This window comes from Salvelinus fontinalis, chromosome 35, assembly GCF_029448725.1.
Source record: "Salvelinus fontinalis isolate EN_2023a chromosome 35, ASM2944872v1, whole genome shotgun sequence".
In the NCBI taxonomy this organism is placed as follows: domain Eukaryota; kingdom Metazoa; phylum Chordata; class Actinopteri; order Salmoniformes; family Salmonidae; genus Salvelinus; species Salvelinus fontinalis.
This window is the reverse complement of record NC_074699.1, coordinates 32,213,800-32,232,129: the sequence shown is the minus strand read 5'-3', so window position 1 is coordinate 32,232,129 and position 18,330 is coordinate 32,213,800. Positions and strand designations below refer to the sequence as shown.

The following is an 18,330-nucleotide window of genomic DNA, read 5'->3' as shown; positions in this document are numbered from 1 at the left end:
AACTTCACACGTCTTTTGTGAAGTATTGAGATATATGTGTGTATACTTGTCACGCCCTTTAGTTATATTTGTTTTCTTTATTTTTTGGTTAGGTCAGGGTGTGACAAGGGTGGTTTGTTTTAGTTTTTATATTTGTCTAGGGGTTTTTGTCTTGTCTAGTGGTTTTGTCTATCTATGGGGATTTGGTATGGTCTAGGGGATTGTAGGTTTATGGTGGCCTGAATTGGTTCCCAATCAGAGACAGCTATTTCTCGTTGTCTCTGATTGGGGAGCCAATTTAGGTTGCCATTTTCCATCTTGGTTTTGTGGGTAGTTGTTTTCAGTTTTGTGTGAGTACCTGACAGAACTGTTGCGTTTTGTTCCACTTTTGTGTTTTTGTTTCGGTGTTCAGGTTATAATAAACATCATGAACACGTACCACGCTGCACTTTGGTCCTCTTCTTCAAACAGCCGTTACAATACTAAACAAAAATATAAACGCAACAATTTTTCTGAGTTACAGTTCATATAAGGAAATATGTTGATTGCAAAAAAATCATTAGGCCCTAATCTATGGATTTCAGATGATACAGTGCTTCCTGGCTGATGTTTTGGTCACTTTTGAATGCTGGCGGTGCTTTCACTCTAGTGGTAGCATGAGACGGAGTCTACAACCCACACATTTTTTTTATTTTTTTTATTTCACCTTTATTTAACCAGGTAGGCTAGTTGAGAACAAGTTATCATTTGCAACTGCGACCTGGCCAAGATAAAGCATAGCAGTGTGAACAGACAACAACACAGAGTTACACATGGAGTAAACAATAAACAAGTCAATAACATGGTAGAGAAAAGAGAATCTATATACAATGTGTGCAAAAGGCATGAGGTAGGCAATAAATCAAATAATTACAATTTAGCAGATTAACACTGGAGTGGTAAATCATCATGCAGACACATGCACATTTGTGGCCTACTGGTGGTCATTTTGCAGGGCTCTGGCAGTGCACCTCCTTGCACAAATGCGGAGGTAGCGGTCCTGCTGCTGGGTTGTTGCCCTCCTACGGCCTCCTCCATGTCTCCTGATGTACTGGCCTGTCTCCTGGTAGCGCCTCCATGCTCTGGACACTACGCTGACAGACACAGCAAACCTTTTTGCCACAGCTCGCATTGATGTGCCATCCTGGATGAACTGCACTACCTGAGCCACTTGTGTGGGTTGTAGACTCCGTCTCATGCTACCACTAGAGTGAAAGCACCGCCAGCATTCAAAAGTGACCAAAACATCAGCCAGGAAGCATAGGAACTGAGAAGTGGTCTGTGGTCACCACCTGCAGAATCACTCTTTTTTTGGGGGTGTCTTGCTAATTGCCTATAATTTCCACCTTTTGTCTATTCCATTTGCACAACAGCATGTGACATTTATTGTCAATCAGTGTTGCTTCCTAAGTGGACAGTTTGATTTCACAGAAGTGTGATTGACTTGGAGTTACATTGTGTTGTTTAAGTGTTCCCTTTATTTTTTTGAGCAGTGTACATGGTTCCTATACATGTTGCTACTTCGCTCCTATTCTGGCTGCACTTTTTGACGTGACTGTAAATTAGCTGTAGTTGGCTAGCTAGCAAGCAAGGGATAAGAACGTTGCGAGCCAGTATGCAATGGAACATTTAGAATGAACGACTGGGTCACGTTCATAGATACAGAACAAATAGGGTGAACAAATGGGAACTGAACCGATAGAACGAACGACCAGCCGGCTTGGGTAGCAACCCTAGATTTGTGACAGGACTATATCTTGTGGAGGGATGAAATATTCTGAATAAATAAATGAAAATAAGGTTTTTAATTAAATTGTCAATCATTATTTGAATATCAAATTCGATTGGTCACATACACATGGTTAGCAGATGTTATTGTGAGTGTAGCGAAATGCTTGTGCTTCTAGTTCCGACAGTGCAGCAATAGCAAAAACAATCTGACAATTCCACAACAACTACCCAATACACACAAATCTAAGTAAAGGGATGAAATACGAATATGTACATATAAATATATGGATGAGCAATGACCGAGTGGCATAGGCAAGATGCAATAGATGGTTTAAAATACAGTATATACATATGAGATGAGTAATGCAAGATATGTAAACATCATTATTGAAGTGGCTAGTGATCCATTTGTTCGAGTGGCCACTGGTTTTAAGTCTGTATGTAGGCAGCAGGCTCTCTGTATTAGTGATGGCTGTTTAACAGTCTGATGGCCTTGAGATAGAAGCTATTTTTCAGTCTCTCGGTGCCAGCTTTGATGCACCTGTACTGACCTCGCCTTCTGGATGGTAGTGGTGTGAACAGGCCGTGGCTCGGGTGGTTGTTGTCCTTGATGATCTTTTTGGCCTTCCTGTAACATTGGGTGCTGTAGGTGTCCTGGAGGGCAGGTCGTTTTCCCCCGGTGATGTGTTGTGCAGACCGCACCACCCTCTGGAGAGCCCATAATAGGTTGGTAACCCGTTGTATAAAAGTGATAAAGCCCTCGAAGCCGGTGTTTGGAGGATATATTGGCACCTGTACCAATATATCCTCCAAACACCAGCTTCTCGGGCATTATCACTTAAATAATGCATGCTCGAGAATGCACTTCAAGCCAATCAGAAATAAGTATTCAACAATGCCATGGTATGAAGCTGTTTATGGATATGTGTATGACTGTATACTGTAAGTCTATCTGCATTCCCCACTTTATTCTGTTCTGCCCTCTATCGGCTCAGTTAGGAACCTGCAGTCTACACCTCTACAGAGGTGCCAGAGCCCATTGATTTTGGCGAAGCTGACGAGAGTAAATTAAGGTTATTCCTTTGAACGTTTAAACATTATTGTTATTCAATACTTCTCTGTCCACTGTGTGATTAAGTGTGTACTCTGAAGTATTTCAATGTGGTTTCAATTGAACTGTTTTCATGTTGCTGATGCTGGTGTTCTTCCCCAGTGTTCCTGGCAGGAATCCGAGAGAGTTTGTTTGTTTGGTCTGTTGAGAATAAATAATGGAAAGTTCAGACTGCTGTTCGTAATACCCTATCAGACAACCTACAGCTGCACAATTTTTGGTTAGTGCTCTAACGCAAAAATCCCCCACAGAGAAAATTCACTTTGTTTGCATGAAATTCTTTATTTTTTTCACCACCCATCTCCTTATCACTTGGTTTGGCAAAGGACAAGGTCCACAGTGTTGAATGTAATGTTGGTGAGAAGGGCTGCTGTCGTATATCATATCATATCTGCAAATACATTTAGTTTACTGTGGCCACACCGGTTTCCTCTCAGGTAGAGAGAGGTAGAAGAGAGAGAGGGAGAGGATGGAAAGAAAAGAGAGCGATGGAGAGTTGCCCCACTGAAACGCTACCCATTGCCTCCTGTTAGTTACAACCTACAGAAAGCCTGCAGAAAGTAATTCAGAGAGAGCAGATGGCCCTGGCACTTTAAGGAAGAACATTGTGCAATAGATTCAGGTTGGACTCTTATTCTAATTACAAAGAAGACTTCCAGATTGCCTGCTGTACTATCGCATAATGACATCCATATTCCAGTAATTTATTTGACTGGAGTGGGTATTCTCGTTAACTTCGCCACATTATATTTTGTAGCCGAGGTTTTCATAGATTTCAGGGTCCGTCTCACCCCTCCAAGCCCACTATCCCACCCCTAAGATGCTGCAGGGATGGGGAGGCTTTTAGCCAAGCATTCTCCCCACACTGGGACAGCCTTATACCCTGATGTTCACCCCAAACAAAGCCTCAAAAAGCACACTGGCCCTCCAGTGTTTGTGCCAGAGGAACCCCTTGCATGGAAAACACATTAAATAGCATATGTGTACGTGTGTGTGGTTTTGCACATATCCATGTGTCATTTTGTGTGTTTGCATCTGTGTCTGTGTGTATTTCACTCACAGCCATCGTTTCATGTTAAGTTTATAATACAGTGCACAGCATCAAGAGCTCAGTCTGTCTGTAGTGTCTTCAGCACCATGGTTGTTTCAGTGCCCGGCGCAGGGGTTGGGGCAGTTGGTGTGGTCTCTGTGCCCGCTCTCGGTGTGTCCGCTCTGGGCCTCTCTCTTTCCGGGCCAGACCCGTGGGCTCTCAGGGCTGCTTAGGCCTCTCCAGCTTCATTAAGGGCTCTGCGGTGGTGTCGGAGTCGCTGTGGTGCTTCCTCTCCCTACGGGGCTCAGACTTGCTGCAACGGGTCCACGAGGGGGAGCGCATGTAGCCTCCTCTGGGCAGGAGTGGCTGGTGGTGGCCTGGGGATGATAATGAGGAGAAGGGTCAAGCTATGCACATGACATACATGTGATGAGAGGGGGTAAGTTATGGATCACACACATACAGACATGCACGTCTCTTAACCACAAACATAAAACTCATGTACACACAAGGTGAAGTCAAGGTGCACGCCTCTCACGTATCCTGATATTTTTATGGAAAAAAACAGCCTAGGGGACATGTATGTTGTGAACCGCTCTACACAGCTCAAACATGCTGACCACGTAACCCAGAGGCCCTGGACTAGTTTCTGCAACTTCCCGTCTGTCACATGTATAGCATACAGTATACACTGAGTGGACAAAACATTAGGAATATTTCAATGACATAGACTGACCAGGTGAATCCAGGTGAAAGCTATGATCCCTTATTGTTATTCCTTGTTAAATCCACTTCAATCTGTGTAGGTGAAGGGGAGGAGACAGGTTAAATAAATATAAAATATTTTTAAGCCTTGAGACAATTAAGAAATGGATTGTGTATGTGTGCCATTTAGAGGGTGAATGGGCAGGACAAAATATTTAAGTGCCTTTGAACAGGATATGGTAGTAGGTGCCAGGCACACTGGTTTGAGTGTGTCAAGAACTGCAAAGTGGCTGGGTATTTCACGCTCAACAGTTTCCCATGTGTATCAAGAATGGTCCCCCACCAAAGGACATCCAGCCAAATGGACACAACTGGGGGAAGCATTGGAGTCAACATGGGCCAGCATCCCTGTGGAACGCTCTTCACCGCGAGTTTACCTGCTATCTCCCCCAATGGTCACCATACTGTAACTCATTTAACAAAGTAAAGTCAGCAGGGGCTGTCAACTCCCTGAAGTCACCTAATGCCTCTAAAAGCTTCCTTTCTCTATGCCACTTCAGTCAATTATGTTTGCCCAAGGTTCTCCAAAAATAGTTCAGAACAGCATGCAGTGGTGAGTGCAGTTTGTTTCCCTACTGTAGAATAGATCAATATGCTATGGTTGAAAGGCATCCCGATCGCAAACACAGTAAAGTACAGAATATAATTTAGTTCATGCAGCTCCACATGACCTATTCCTCTGGGATTCTGCAAAGGTCCTTACAGCATGATAGAGTTGCTCTGAATATAGAGGCAGATCAAACTATGAAGTACTCTGTCAGAGAGGCAGTGTGCAGTGAGCTGAGTATGTGTTAGTGTATGTTAATGTGTATCCTATACATGTATGTGTCTCAAGGACACCGAATCCCAAGAGAAATGGAGGAGTTAGAAAACTAGAAGCTCTGCGTGTGTGTGCGTGTGTGCGTGCGTGTGTAAGCGCGTGCGTGTGCCTACGTGTGTAGTAGATGATAGATCATTTTAGTTTGATGTCTCTCTGCTTCTCATCTCCTCTCATGTCATTGTTATTAATCTAAAACAGTCACATGGTCACCTCTCCTCCAATCATCAGCTGCATTTAGCCTGCTGGCTGTTTTCTCCAGTTCATTATGCTCACAATGACTGCTTGTTTTAGCTGTCACAAACATTTGTCTCACACTTATTTTTCGGTGTCTCGAGGCAGCAGAACTCCACCATTCATCGTGCCTGTCTGTTTGTTCTTCAGTTCTCAGAACCACTACACAGCTCTCCAGTGTCTCTTTGGTCTATAGCCATCAGCATGCTCGATAGAGATTGTACTTCAGTTTTGTGGAGTGGTGATATCATGGATAGAGAATATGATTGGTTCGCTAACTACTAGGTTGAGTAGACATGAGAAGCTGATTGGTGTTTAGGTGATGAGGCTAGGAGGTGATGACATCAGAGGAATGTGTTTGTGAAATGTTTTGGCAAATAGGTTGCTGCACTTAATCTCTCCCCTCTCTCTCCCTCTCCCCTACTACACCCTTTTATTTCTCTGTCTCTCTCCCTGTACCTCTCTTTCTTTGTGTCCATCTCCCCACTCTCTTTAATCTTGAATCGATCCCCTCCCCTCATATGTGTTCATCTGCATGTCCTTGAGTGCTCAGAAGGGACCGGTGTCAAGCAGGTTCACACGAATATTGGTAATACGAACGGCATAAGAAATAAAGAGGCTCTGTCTCTTTACACCACTTGGTGGTACTGTTCACTACCACAGAGATCACAGGATTAATAGGTGTAGCCGGACACACTTTTTAACCCTCCTTTACTGCACACATATCAATGCAATTACTGTCTAATGATAAGGCAAGTCCCAGCTCTCACTCTCCATAAGTGAAATGCTGTAACAATAGATGAACCAGCAGTGATGTATGTTCACACAAGGGTACACACACACACACACACACACACACACACACACACACACACACACACACACACAACATTGATGGTATTGATCCCTGAAGATTGATGGTGCCTCCATTGGATTTTAATGGGAGGGACAAGAGCCTCCTCAGCATCCTGAAAGGCTCTATTTGAGTGAGTGCTTGTTAATTAAACTTTGTATTTGCCACTGCTGGTCCTTGTGTGTGTGTGTGTGTGTGTGTGTGTGTGTGTGTGTGTGTGTGTGTGTGTGTGTGTGTGTGTGTGTGTGTGTGTGTGTGTGTGTGTGTGTGTGTGTGTGTGTGTGTGTGTGTGTGTGTATGTCCCTACTTTCATGATGTGTCTCTGCATCTCTACCAGCATGTCTCTATCTGTGTCCCTGTCTATTTCTGTGTGTGACTAGAATGCTATAGCCGCAGTATGAGTCAGCCCATCCCTGGTCAGTGTTTTGTGATTGACAGCTCTATGAATATGGATGCAGGAGAAGCCTCCTCTTCTCCCTGCAGGGTTCTGACAGAGACGGATCAGAGGATGAGACTCTCACCCCACAAACACACACCTCTATCTATCTCTCATTTAACATCCCTTACCCTCAGACCTTCATATCAGGACCACCGACCACCCCTTTCCCTATTGCTCAGGACCTACTCATAACTAGTTCAGAACAAATATCAGGAACAATCCAAATCCAATTTCCTTAACTCAATCCACCATCAGCCCACAAAGGCACCCCCCCCCCCTTCTATCACATCCTTGTAGTGTCTCCCTACCTCCCTCCCTCCCTCCCCCCTCCCTGTCTCCCTGCCTCCCTCCCTGCCTGACTGCTTCCCTGCCTGCCTGCCTGCCTGCCTGCCTGCCTGCCTCCCTGCCTCCCTCCCTCCCTCCCTCCCTCCTAGCCACCATGTCTGCAGTGTCTAGCTGTACTAAACCTCTCTGTCTAAGAAGCCCTTCTGTGCTGTTGGCTCCATCAGATTCCACAACCAGTGTGTTGCTGTGAAAACAAAGTCCACAGAAAATACAAGCCTGTGCTCTACAAAGGCTCTTAAACCACAGGGAAACACAATGCTAGTATGGTGCCAACACGCTGTGTGTGTGTGTGTGTGTGTGTGTGTGTGTGTGTGTGTGTGTGTGTGTGTGTGTGTGTGTGTGTGTGTGTGTGTGTGTGTGTGTGTGTGTGTGTGTGTGTGTGTGTGTGTGTGTGTGTGTGTGTGTGTGTGTGTGTGTGTGTGTGTGTGAGAGAGTGCGTGCGTGCGTGCGTTTCATGTTGGGACTGGGACATCAGTTATGGGGCCCCTCTTTGTGCAGTCCTTTCAGAGGCCCCAGTGGACTCCTAAAGATTTATGAGCAAGACTACTACAGTTACCCTGAATGGAAATGTTTTCCCCCAGTCTTGCCCACAGCTGCTGCTACAATATAGGGGGTAGCTGTGTTATTTTTGTCTGCTTCGAAAGCTTCAACCTGCCTTGTTAACACTGAGGAACCACAACATCAAAACACACAGATTGAATTGATCTGAGAACATCACCAAGCCCCTTCTCCATGCGTTGCCCATCCCCCTTCGATGGTTGTAGATTTGAAGGCAGCAAAAGGGTATATGCTATATGGTAATGAGACCACCTAGCCAGTGACTGTCTCTGGTAAAGTGGTGACAGTAAGAGCTGCAGTATCCTCCCTCTGTCCTCCTGTGTCATCACAGGGCGTGACTGTCAGAGCCTGGGCTCTCCTGGAGAACACTGCAGCGGAGATGACTCACTCCCACACAGATCTGGGATCAGCTTTCCCTCCCCCTATACTAATCTTAACCATTGGGGGGAAAACACAAAATGTACCATATACTGTATCAGTGTCTAGAGGCAACTCCATCCTACTGCCTCACTCCTCCTCTCTCAAATGGGCTTTAATGTGGTGAAAGTGATCCTGGGGTTTGTAGTTTAAAAAGGCTCTTTCTGAGGTGATAATGGTCATAATAGTCTCTGTAGAGATCTGGTATGTCATCTCTTGTTATCCGTCTATTTCACATACACAGAACATATGCAGATACTGACTGTACAGAGAGGTGAGATTGTGTGGGGGCCTACCAATGCAGCTGTACACATTTAGCTAATCCATTTTTTTGTCCTCCCTTTCTCCTCTGGTCCTCCCTCACTCCTCTAACCCTCTCTGGCCTTCATCCCTCCATCTCCTCCTCATCCCCCCATCCCCTCCATTTCTCCTAAACATCTCATCTGCCAACTCTGATCCCTGGGCTGTCCTGACTGGCAGGTGTCCAAAACACAAGTGCCCACACAGCTTTCATTACCCCTGTCTGTCCAATATACAGTTAGAGGGGAGAGGAGAAGAGAAGAGAAGAGAAGAGAAGAGAAGAGAAGAGAAGAGAAGAGAAGAGAAGAGGGAAAGAAATGTAAGGAAAACAAAATGGAAAGAAAAGAAAGGAAAGAGAAGGAAAAGAGAGGAAAAACAGAAGAAAATAAGAGGGATACATAAATAATGTGTAAGTGAGTAGTCAGTTTGTTTAAGGCCTGACGATGATAACAGTATCTACAGCTCAGGAGGGTCCTGGCCTTGTATCCAGCTGAGAACATTGAATAATTCAGGACTCCATTTAGAGTGAACTCCCTCAGCCTCCCCTATCTTCCTTTCCTCCTCCCCTTCCATTTTCCACACAAACCAATCTCACTATCCCACTCTCCCCCTGGCCTTCCCCTCCTCTTCCCCCCTCTCTCATTTTACCTTTGACTAACCCTCCATTTACCCTCTTCCCCAACATCCTCCCTCACCTTCTCCTCCTCTCGCTTTTCCCCAGCCATTCTACTCTTACCCCCAACTCACCCTCTCCTTTTTTCCACGGCTTTTCACTGACAGAACTAACCCGCCTACTGACCTAGGTTCATAACACACTCCTATGGAATACCCAGCCACTCTGACCTTTACAGACTACTGTCATGACGTTAGCCTGGGGGTAGGTTTATGACAGTCATAAATACCTCTCCCCCCCTTTTTCCTCTCTCTACCTTACTGATGTGACATTTGAAAATCCTTTGGTTAACATAGAGATTCTGGGAACATCAGAAGGTGGGGGGAAATGAACTATATTCTGGTAATCCGACCAATTGAACATATGCGTTGGTACTTAATGAATATGATGTCAGTTTGGTTGTCATCTGAGACATTCTGATCAATGATAGAATGACATAAACTCTACAGTGGAAAGTCTGCACATTGTAGTTATCGGCGTCACATGGAATTGTTGTTCAATTTAAATGTTTGAATATAAAATTGTTGGTGAAGAGATTAAATGTAATTTTAGCTTCCAAATGAGAGATTTGGGTTTTAATAAGGTTAGGGCTCTGCTCAATCAGTGGCCCGCCCCTGTGAAGAGACATGGGTTATAAAACTTTTCAAACACGCCCTCCTCTCCCTTCCTATATAAAGCCTTGACGAAAATGTAACCTCCTGTTCCGAGGATGTGAGGACGACAGTCCATATGTTAAAAGGACTAACCTGTCAATTACAGAACTAAGCCAACCTCAGCGTGAGCTTTGGTTGTGAATGGTATGAACTTTGAACTCTTATTCACTACAGAAGTGATACCTCCTAGCCGTTGAGTTAGCAACAGCAGCTGCAAACGTGGGGTAGGAAAGGACAGACAGAGTATCCTGTCTACCACACACACACACACACACACACACACACACACACACACACACACACACACACACACACACACACACACACACACACACACACACACACACACACACACACACACACACACACACACACACACACACAGCTGATCTCACGGCTGATGTATGTCCAGTGGCAGTAGAATCCCCACTGAGCAGAACACCTGGCCCTGTGGTTCTGTCATCTATCACACAAGGTCATCTATACACCAGCCTCAGCCTGATCTGATTTCCACCTGTAGGTATTATCCCACTCTCACTATTCTCACTACTGAGGCAGCCAGAGAGAAAGAGACGCTGCTGGAGAAAGATGTGAGGAGAGAGCCTGGATAGTCTGGCCTGGACACTGGAGAGCAGCTGTACAGTCTGGATAGTCTGGCCTGGACACTGGGGAGCAGCTGTACAGTCTGGATAGTCTGGCCTGGACACTGGGCAGCAGCTGTACAGTCTGGATAGTCTGGCCTGGACACTGGGGAGCAGCTGTACAGTCTGGATAGTCTGGCCTGGACACTGGGCAGCAGCTGTACAGTCTGGATAGTCTGGCCTGGACACTGGGCAGCAGCTGTACAGTCTGGATTGTCTGACCTGGACACTGGGCAGCAGCTATACAGTCTGGATAGTCTGGCCTGGACACTGGGCAGCAGCTGTACAGTCTGGATAGTCTGGCCTGGACACTGGGGAGCAGCTGTACAGTCTGGATAGTCTGGCCTGGACACTGGGCAGAAGCTGTACAGTCTGGATAGTCTGGCCTGGACACTGGGCAGCAGCTGTACAGTCTGGATAGTCTGGCCTGGACACTGGGGAGCAGCTGTACAGTCTGGATAGTCTGGCCTGGACACTGGAGAGCAGCTGTACAGTCTGGATAGTCTGGAATTTAAACTGGGGAGCAGCTGAACAGTCTGGATAGTCTGGCCTGGACACTGGAGAGCAGCTGACAGTCTGGATAGTCTGGTCTGGACACTGGAGAGCAGCTGACAGTCTGGATAGTCTGGTCTGGACACTGGAGAGCAGCTGACAGTCTAGATAGTCTGGTCTGGACACTGGAGAGCAGCTGACAGTCTGGATAGTCTGGCCTGGACACTGGGGAGCAGCTGTACAGTCTGGATAGTCTGGCCTGGACACTGGGGAGCAGCTGTACAGTCTGGATAGTCTGGGCTGGACACTGAGGAGCAGCTGTACAGTCTGGATAGTCTGGCCTGGACACTGGGGAGCAGCTGTACAGTCTGGATAGTCTGGCCTGGACACTGGGGAGCAGCTGTACAGTCTGGATAGTCTGGCCTGGACACTGGGAAGCAGCTGTACAGTCTGGATAGTCTGGTCTGGACACTGGGGAGCAGCTGTACAGTCTGGATAGTCTGGCCTGGATACTGGGAAGCAGCTGTACAGTCTGGATAATCTGGCCTGGACACTGGAAAGCAGCTGTACAGTCTGGATAGTCTGGCCTGGATACTGGGAAGCAGCTGTACAGTCTGGATAGTCTGGCCTGGACACTGGGGAGCAGCTGTACAGTCTGGATAGTCTGGTCTGGACACTGGGGAGAAGCTTTAGTCGTTAGTCATGCATGTGTGTGTGAGTGTGTGTATGAGTATGAGTATGTGTGTGTTTGCATGGGTATGTGTATCTCTGTGTCCCGTCTTGAGTCCGAACGCAAACCACACTCATATTTGAACACAGTTTGCCACTGCTGGAGTGAGTCAGAGATCACCAGTGTGTCACTGTCTATTATATGAGTTGGAAATAGAGGACACCAGCCAATGACAGAGCACTTCAAGCTACTTGGCAATAAAGATAAGATGCAAACCAGCATACATCTACTGAATGCAGATAGATCACAGTGGAGGAAGACCAGCTTTATCCAATTCAACATAATGTAAAGGGGCATACATACGGTTACATACAGTGGATTCGGAAAGTATTCAGACACCTTGACTTTTCCCACATTTTGTTACATTACAGCCTTATTCTAAAATGGATTAAATAGTTTTTCCCCCTCATAAATCTACACACATTACCCCATAAGGACAAATCATAAGGATTTCCTGGTCCAACATCACTACTTTGGACGGCTCTGACTTAGAATATGTGGACAACTACAAATACCTAGGTGTCTGGTTAGACTGTAAACTCTCCTTCCAGACCCACATCAAACATCTCCAATCCAAAGTCAAATCTAGAATTGGCTTCCTATTCCGCAACAAAGCATCCTTTACTCATGCTGCCAAACATACCCTTGTAAAACTGACCATCCTACCAATCCTCGACTTCGGTGATGTCATTTACAAAATAGCCTCCAAAACCCTACTCAATAAATTGGATGCAGTCTATCACAGTGCCATCCGTTTTGTCACCAAAGCCCCATATACTACCCACCACTGCGACCTGTACACTCTCGTTGGCTGGCCCTCGCTTCATACTCGTCGCCAAACCCACTGGTTCCAGGTCATCTACAAGACCCTGCTAGGTAAAGTCCCCCCTTATCTCAGCTCGCTGGTCACCATAGCAGCACCTACCTGTAGCACGCGCTCCAGCAGGTATATCTCTCTAGTCACCCCCAAAACCAATTCTTCCTTTGGACGCCTCTCCTTCCAGTTCTCTGCTGCCAATGACTGGAACGAACTACAAAAATCTCTGAAACTGGAAACACCTATCTCCCTCACTAGCTTTAAGCACCAGCTGTCAGAGCAGCTCATAGATTACTGCACCTGTACATAACCCATCTACAATTTAGCCCAAACAACTACCTCTTTACCTACTGTATTTATTTATTAATTTATTTTGCTCCTTTGCACCCCATTATTTCTGTCTCTACTTTGCACTTTCTTCCAATGCAAACCAACCATTCCAGTGTTTTTTTTGTTTTTATTTTACTTGCTGTGTTGTACTCACTTCGCCTCCATGGCCTTTTTATATATTTTTTATTTATACATATATCTGTTTGCCTTCACCTCCCTTATCTCACCTCACTTGCTCACATTGTATATAGACTTATTTTTTTTCACTGTATTATTGACTATATGTTTGTTTTTACTCCATGTGTAACTATGTGTTGTTGTATGTGTCGAACTGCTTTGCTTTATCTTGGCCAGGTCGCAATTGTAAATGAGAACGTGTTCTCAATTTGCCTACCTGGTTAAATAAAGGTTAAATAAATAAAAAAATAAAATAAAATAAATAAAAAACAGGTATATCACATTCAAAAAGTATTCAGACCCTTTACTCAGTACTTTGTTGAAGCACCTTTGGCACCGTTTACAGCCCGGTTCTTCTTGGGTATGATGCTACAAGCTTGGCACACCTGTATTTGGGGCGTTTCTCCCATTCTTCTCTGCAGCTCCTTTCAAGCTCTGTCAGGTTAGATGGGGAGTGTCGCTGCACAGCTATTTTCAGGTCTCTCCAGAGATGTTCAATCGGGTTTAAATCCGGGCTCTGGCTGGGCCACTCAAGGACATTCAGAGACTTGTCCCGAAGCCGCTCCTGCATTGTCTTGTCTATGTGCTTATGGTCGTTGTCCTGTTGGAAGGTGAACCTTCTCCCCAGTCTGAGGTCCTGAGCACTCTGAAGCATGTTTTCATCAAGGATCTCTCTGTACTTTGCTCCGCTCACCTTTCCCTCGATCCTGACTAGTCTCCCAGTCCCTGCCGCTGAAAAACATCCTCACAGCATGATGCTGCCACCACCATGCTTCATTGTAGGGATGGTGTCAGGTTTCCTCCAGACGTGATGCTTGGCATTCAGGCCAAAGAGTTCAATTTTGGTTTCATCAGAGCAGAGAATCTTGTCTATCATGGTCTGAGAGTACTTTAGGTGCCTTTTGGCAAACTCCAAGTGGGCTGTCATGTGCCTTTCACTGAGGATTGGCTTCCGTCTGGCCACTCTACCATAAAGACCTGATTGCAGAGTTGGTTGTCCTTCTGGAAGGTTATTCTCTCTCCACAAAGGAACTCTGGAGCTCTGTCAGAGTGACCATCGGGTTCTTGGTCACCTCCCTGACCAAGACCCTTCTTTTCTGATTGCTCAGTTTGGCCGGGTGGCCAGCTCTAGTAAGAGTCTTGGTGTCCAAACTTCTTTCATTTAAGAATGATGGAAGCCACTCTGTTCTTGGGGACCTTCAATGCTGCAATTTTTTTGAGGTACCCTTCCCCAGATCTGTGCCTCGACACAATCCTGTCTCAGAGTTCTACGGACAATTCCTTCGACCTCATGTCTTGGTTTTGCACTGACATGCACTGTCAACTGTGGGACCTTATATAGACAGGCGTGTGCCTTTCCAAATCATGTCAAATCAGATTTTATTTACTACAGGTGGACTCCAATCAAGTTGTAGAAACATTTCAAGGATAATCAATGGAATAAGGATGCACCTGAGCTCAATTTCGGAGTCTCATAGCAAAGAGTCTGAATACTTATGTAAATAAAGTATTTCCGTCTTTTTTTTTTACATACATTTGCAAAAATTTCTAAAAACCTGTTTTCACTTCGTCATTATGGGATATTGTGTGTAGATTGATGAGGGGGAAAACATTGTTTAATCCATTTTAGAGTAAGGCTGTGACAAAAAGAATATGGAACAGGTCAAGGGGTCTGAATAGTTTCTGAATGCACTGTATGGATGTGAAAATAAACACTTTTATCAGGGTCTGTATTACACAGTGAGACAGTATTATTGGTGTTCTGATCACATTTACCACCACTCTGCTATTTTAGTACCCTAGTCCTGACTCCCTTTCACCAGCCATAGGTCTTAATACCTAAAATCTCTGCACGGTCCCTGACCTCCTCGACAGTATCACCCCACTGAGTGAGAGTATGGTCAACACACGACGCTGCTTATTCCTCCTGCTGGGCTTTTTATTGTCCGATTCGTCAGTAAAACTGCTGCACTATATCAGAGGCTATAGATGGACGGCTGGGGATATGGGGACAGTCTGTTGTTCTCCCTGTGACTTTTATGGCTGTGGTGCTCCGGTAGCAGCAGCTGTGGTGGGTTTATACGAGCCCTGTGGTGGGTTTATACGAGCCCTGTGGTGGGTTTATACGAGCCCTGTGGTGGGTTTATATGAGCCCTGTGGCGGGTTTATATGAGCCCTGTGGTGGGTTTATATGAGCCCTGTGGTGGGTTTATACGAGCCCTGTGGTGGGTTTATACGAGCCCTGTGGTGGGGTTATACGAGCCCTGTGGTGGGGTTATAGGAGCCCTGTGGTGGGGTTATACGAGCCCTGTGGTGGGGTTATACGAGCCCTGTGGTGAGTTTATACGAGCCCTGTGGTGGGTTTATACGAGCCCTGTGGTGGGTTTATACGAGCCCTGTGGTGGGTTTATACGAGCCCTGTGGTGGGTTTATACGAGCCCTGTGGTGGGGTTATACGAGCCCTGAGGTGGGTTTATATGAGCCCTGTGGTGGGTTTATACGAGCCCTGTGGTGGGTTTATACGAGCCCTGTGGTGGGTTTATACGAGCCCTGTGGTGAGGTCCTGCTGTCAGGACCAGGATATCTGGCATATTCACTGGAGCTCAGGGAGCCATCAGTCTCCTGTGGAGAAATGGGAAACCTTGCTGGGGTGGAGAGGGAATCACCACCTCTCATGTATTTCTCTTTCATGTTTCTCCCTCTCTCCCTCCCTCTCTCCTTTTTTAATGCTCCTTCTCTCCCTCTATTTCTCCCGCTCCCCTTTTTTAATGCTCCCTCCCTCTCCCTCCCTTTCTCCCCTCTCCCGCCTCTCTCTTCATCTCTCTATCTGTCACTAGGGGTCCCCAGCACACTGATCTACCTAATCAGGTGCCTCCTCCTCCTCCCCCTCAGTGGGATTAATCTAGGAGGAGGTTATGGTGTACAGCACAATGCAGTGATTAAAGCAGCCTGAGAGTTGTCGGTGTGTGTGTGTTTATGTGTGTGTTTATGTGTGTGTGTGTGTATGACAGAAAAACAGAGATAGAGACAGGGTGGGTGGGGTCACTGGGGGATTAGATACAGCAGCGGTTCCCAACCTAAGTGTTGCGACCCCGTATGGGGTTGCCTGATATGAAAAGGGGGTCGCGGGAGAATTTCCAAAATCCCGGCAAGTATATATATATATTAGAACATCGTCTTTGTGTCTCAAAATCATTGAAATGTGGGTAACCTTAAAAATCGAAATGAAAATTATTCAAATATTAAATTCAACTAGAGAGTTCCCTTAGATCATGGGAAAAGGCTGCACTTCACCGTTGCACTTGAAACATTCCCACGGTGAATGACTAGGCCCGCTACGCTATGAAACCACACACTGTTGCAGAGACGTTGATATTACCGGTCGCTACTGATATGGTGAAAACAATGTGTGGGGAGGCAGAGGCACAGAAACTCACATCAATACCTTTGTCAGAAAACACTGTTAAACAAAGAATTTATGCTATCTCTAGCAATCAAGAGGAAACTCTGACTGAACGACTCAAAAACTCCCCAGTTTATGCTCTCCAAATGAACGTTAGCTGTGAGGGCCAAGATGCCCATGCATGAATTTTGTTCGCTATACATGTCGGGGGATGCTATTTACGAGGACATATTGTTCTGTCTCACGATTCCCGAGCATGAAACAGCACAGGGGATGTCCAGTGTGCTGTGTGGCTATATTGATGAAAAACAGATTCCATGGGATCAAATGTTGGGCTTTTGCACAGATGGGGCTCCATCTATGGCAGGACGGCAGGCAGGCCGTCACACTCTTGTTATGAATGTCTCCCTCTGCCATAAGAATGCATTGTATGACACACCGAGAGCAATTGGGGGCAAACAAGCTGATTACAGAACTCAGAGATATACTGCAGCAGGTAAATTTGATTGTAGACTATATCAAACCACATCCACTGCGCGCACGCCTGTTGGCAAAATTATGTGGAGATATGGGATCAGAGCATGACAATGTTATATTTCACACCGAGGTTTGGTGGTTATCAAGGGAGAGTGTTGGAAAGAGTTTTTGCATTAAGAGAGGAACTGTTGTCATTCACAATGGATGTAAAAAAACAGACTTGATTGACTTTCTGTGTAATGAAAATAAAATGTGTCTCCTTGCCTATGTAAAAGACGTATTTGGGAAACTGAACGCAAGCATGCAGGGGAAATACAAAAACCTACAGATGAGTGACCGAATCAGTGGATTCAGAGGAAAGGATTCTTATTGGAGAGAGTCATTCAAAAGTGAACCATGCCCACTTCCCTCGGCTGTGTATGTTTCTGACAGAACACAGCATCAGTAAGTGTCCCACACGAGTGATGACTGCTCACCTCCAACGCTTGGAAGAGCACTTTGGCACCTACTTCCCAATCAATTTGACTGTGATCCTGGCTCAATTGACACGCTGGTAAGTGAAATCGAATAGCTGATTGAGCTGTCATTCACAGATCACTATGGAGCAGTTTTGGTTCCTGACTCAAAGGGAATACTCTGCCGTCTCCCTCTGACAATAATGCCACGTTCAAAACAACTGGGAACTCGGAACTGGGAACTGAACTGACTTCCGACTTCAGTGCATTCAAGAGAACTGGGAACTCTGAAAAAAACGAGCTCCGACTGGAAAAAATAGTTTTGAACTGTAACGATTGTCGTCTTCCTCCTCTTCCTCGGACGAGGAGAGGAGAGAAGGATCGGTGGACCAATACGCAGCGAGGTATGTTGACATAATGAATTTATTGAAAAAGACTGACACGAACTATACTTGACTTATACAAAATAACAAACAAACAACGTAGACAGACCTGATCATGGAACTTACATAAAACACGCAGAACTCACGAACAGGAAAAACGAACGAGACAGTACCGTGTGGTGCAATAAACACAGACACAGCGACAATCACCCACAAACAAACAGTGAGAACAACCTACCTTAATATGACTCTCAATCAGAGGAAATGCCAAACACCTGCCTCTAATTGAGAGCCATACCAGGCAACCCTTTAACCCAACATAGAAACACAACACATAGAAATGCCCACCCAGCTCACGCCCTGACCAATAAACACATACAAAACAAGAGAAAACAGGTCAGGAACGTGACATGAACGGTCATCCAACTCGGAATTCCAATTCTGGAACTCGGGCCTCTTAGAGCTCCGACTTTCCGACCTG

The 18,330-nt window shown here is 45.7% G+C and overlaps 1 protein-coding gene across 2 annotated transcripts in view; it reads right to left on the bottom strand.

The window, feature by feature from the left end:
- Window positions 1-3,117: 3,117 nt before the first annotated feature.
- LOC129834738 (dysbindin domain-containing protein 1-like) overlaps window positions 3,118-18,330 on the bottom strand; it is a 39,151-nt gene continuing 23,938 nt past the window's right edge. For both annotated transcript variants that reach the window (XM_055899986.1, XM_055899987.1), the window contains exon 4: window positions 3,118-4,267. In XM_055899986.1, the coding sequence (XP_055755961.1) occupies window positions 4,110-4,267 (158 nt within the window). In that variant the 3' untranslated portion in view covers window positions 3,118-4,109. The remainder of the gene's footprint in view (window positions 4,268-18,330) is intronic.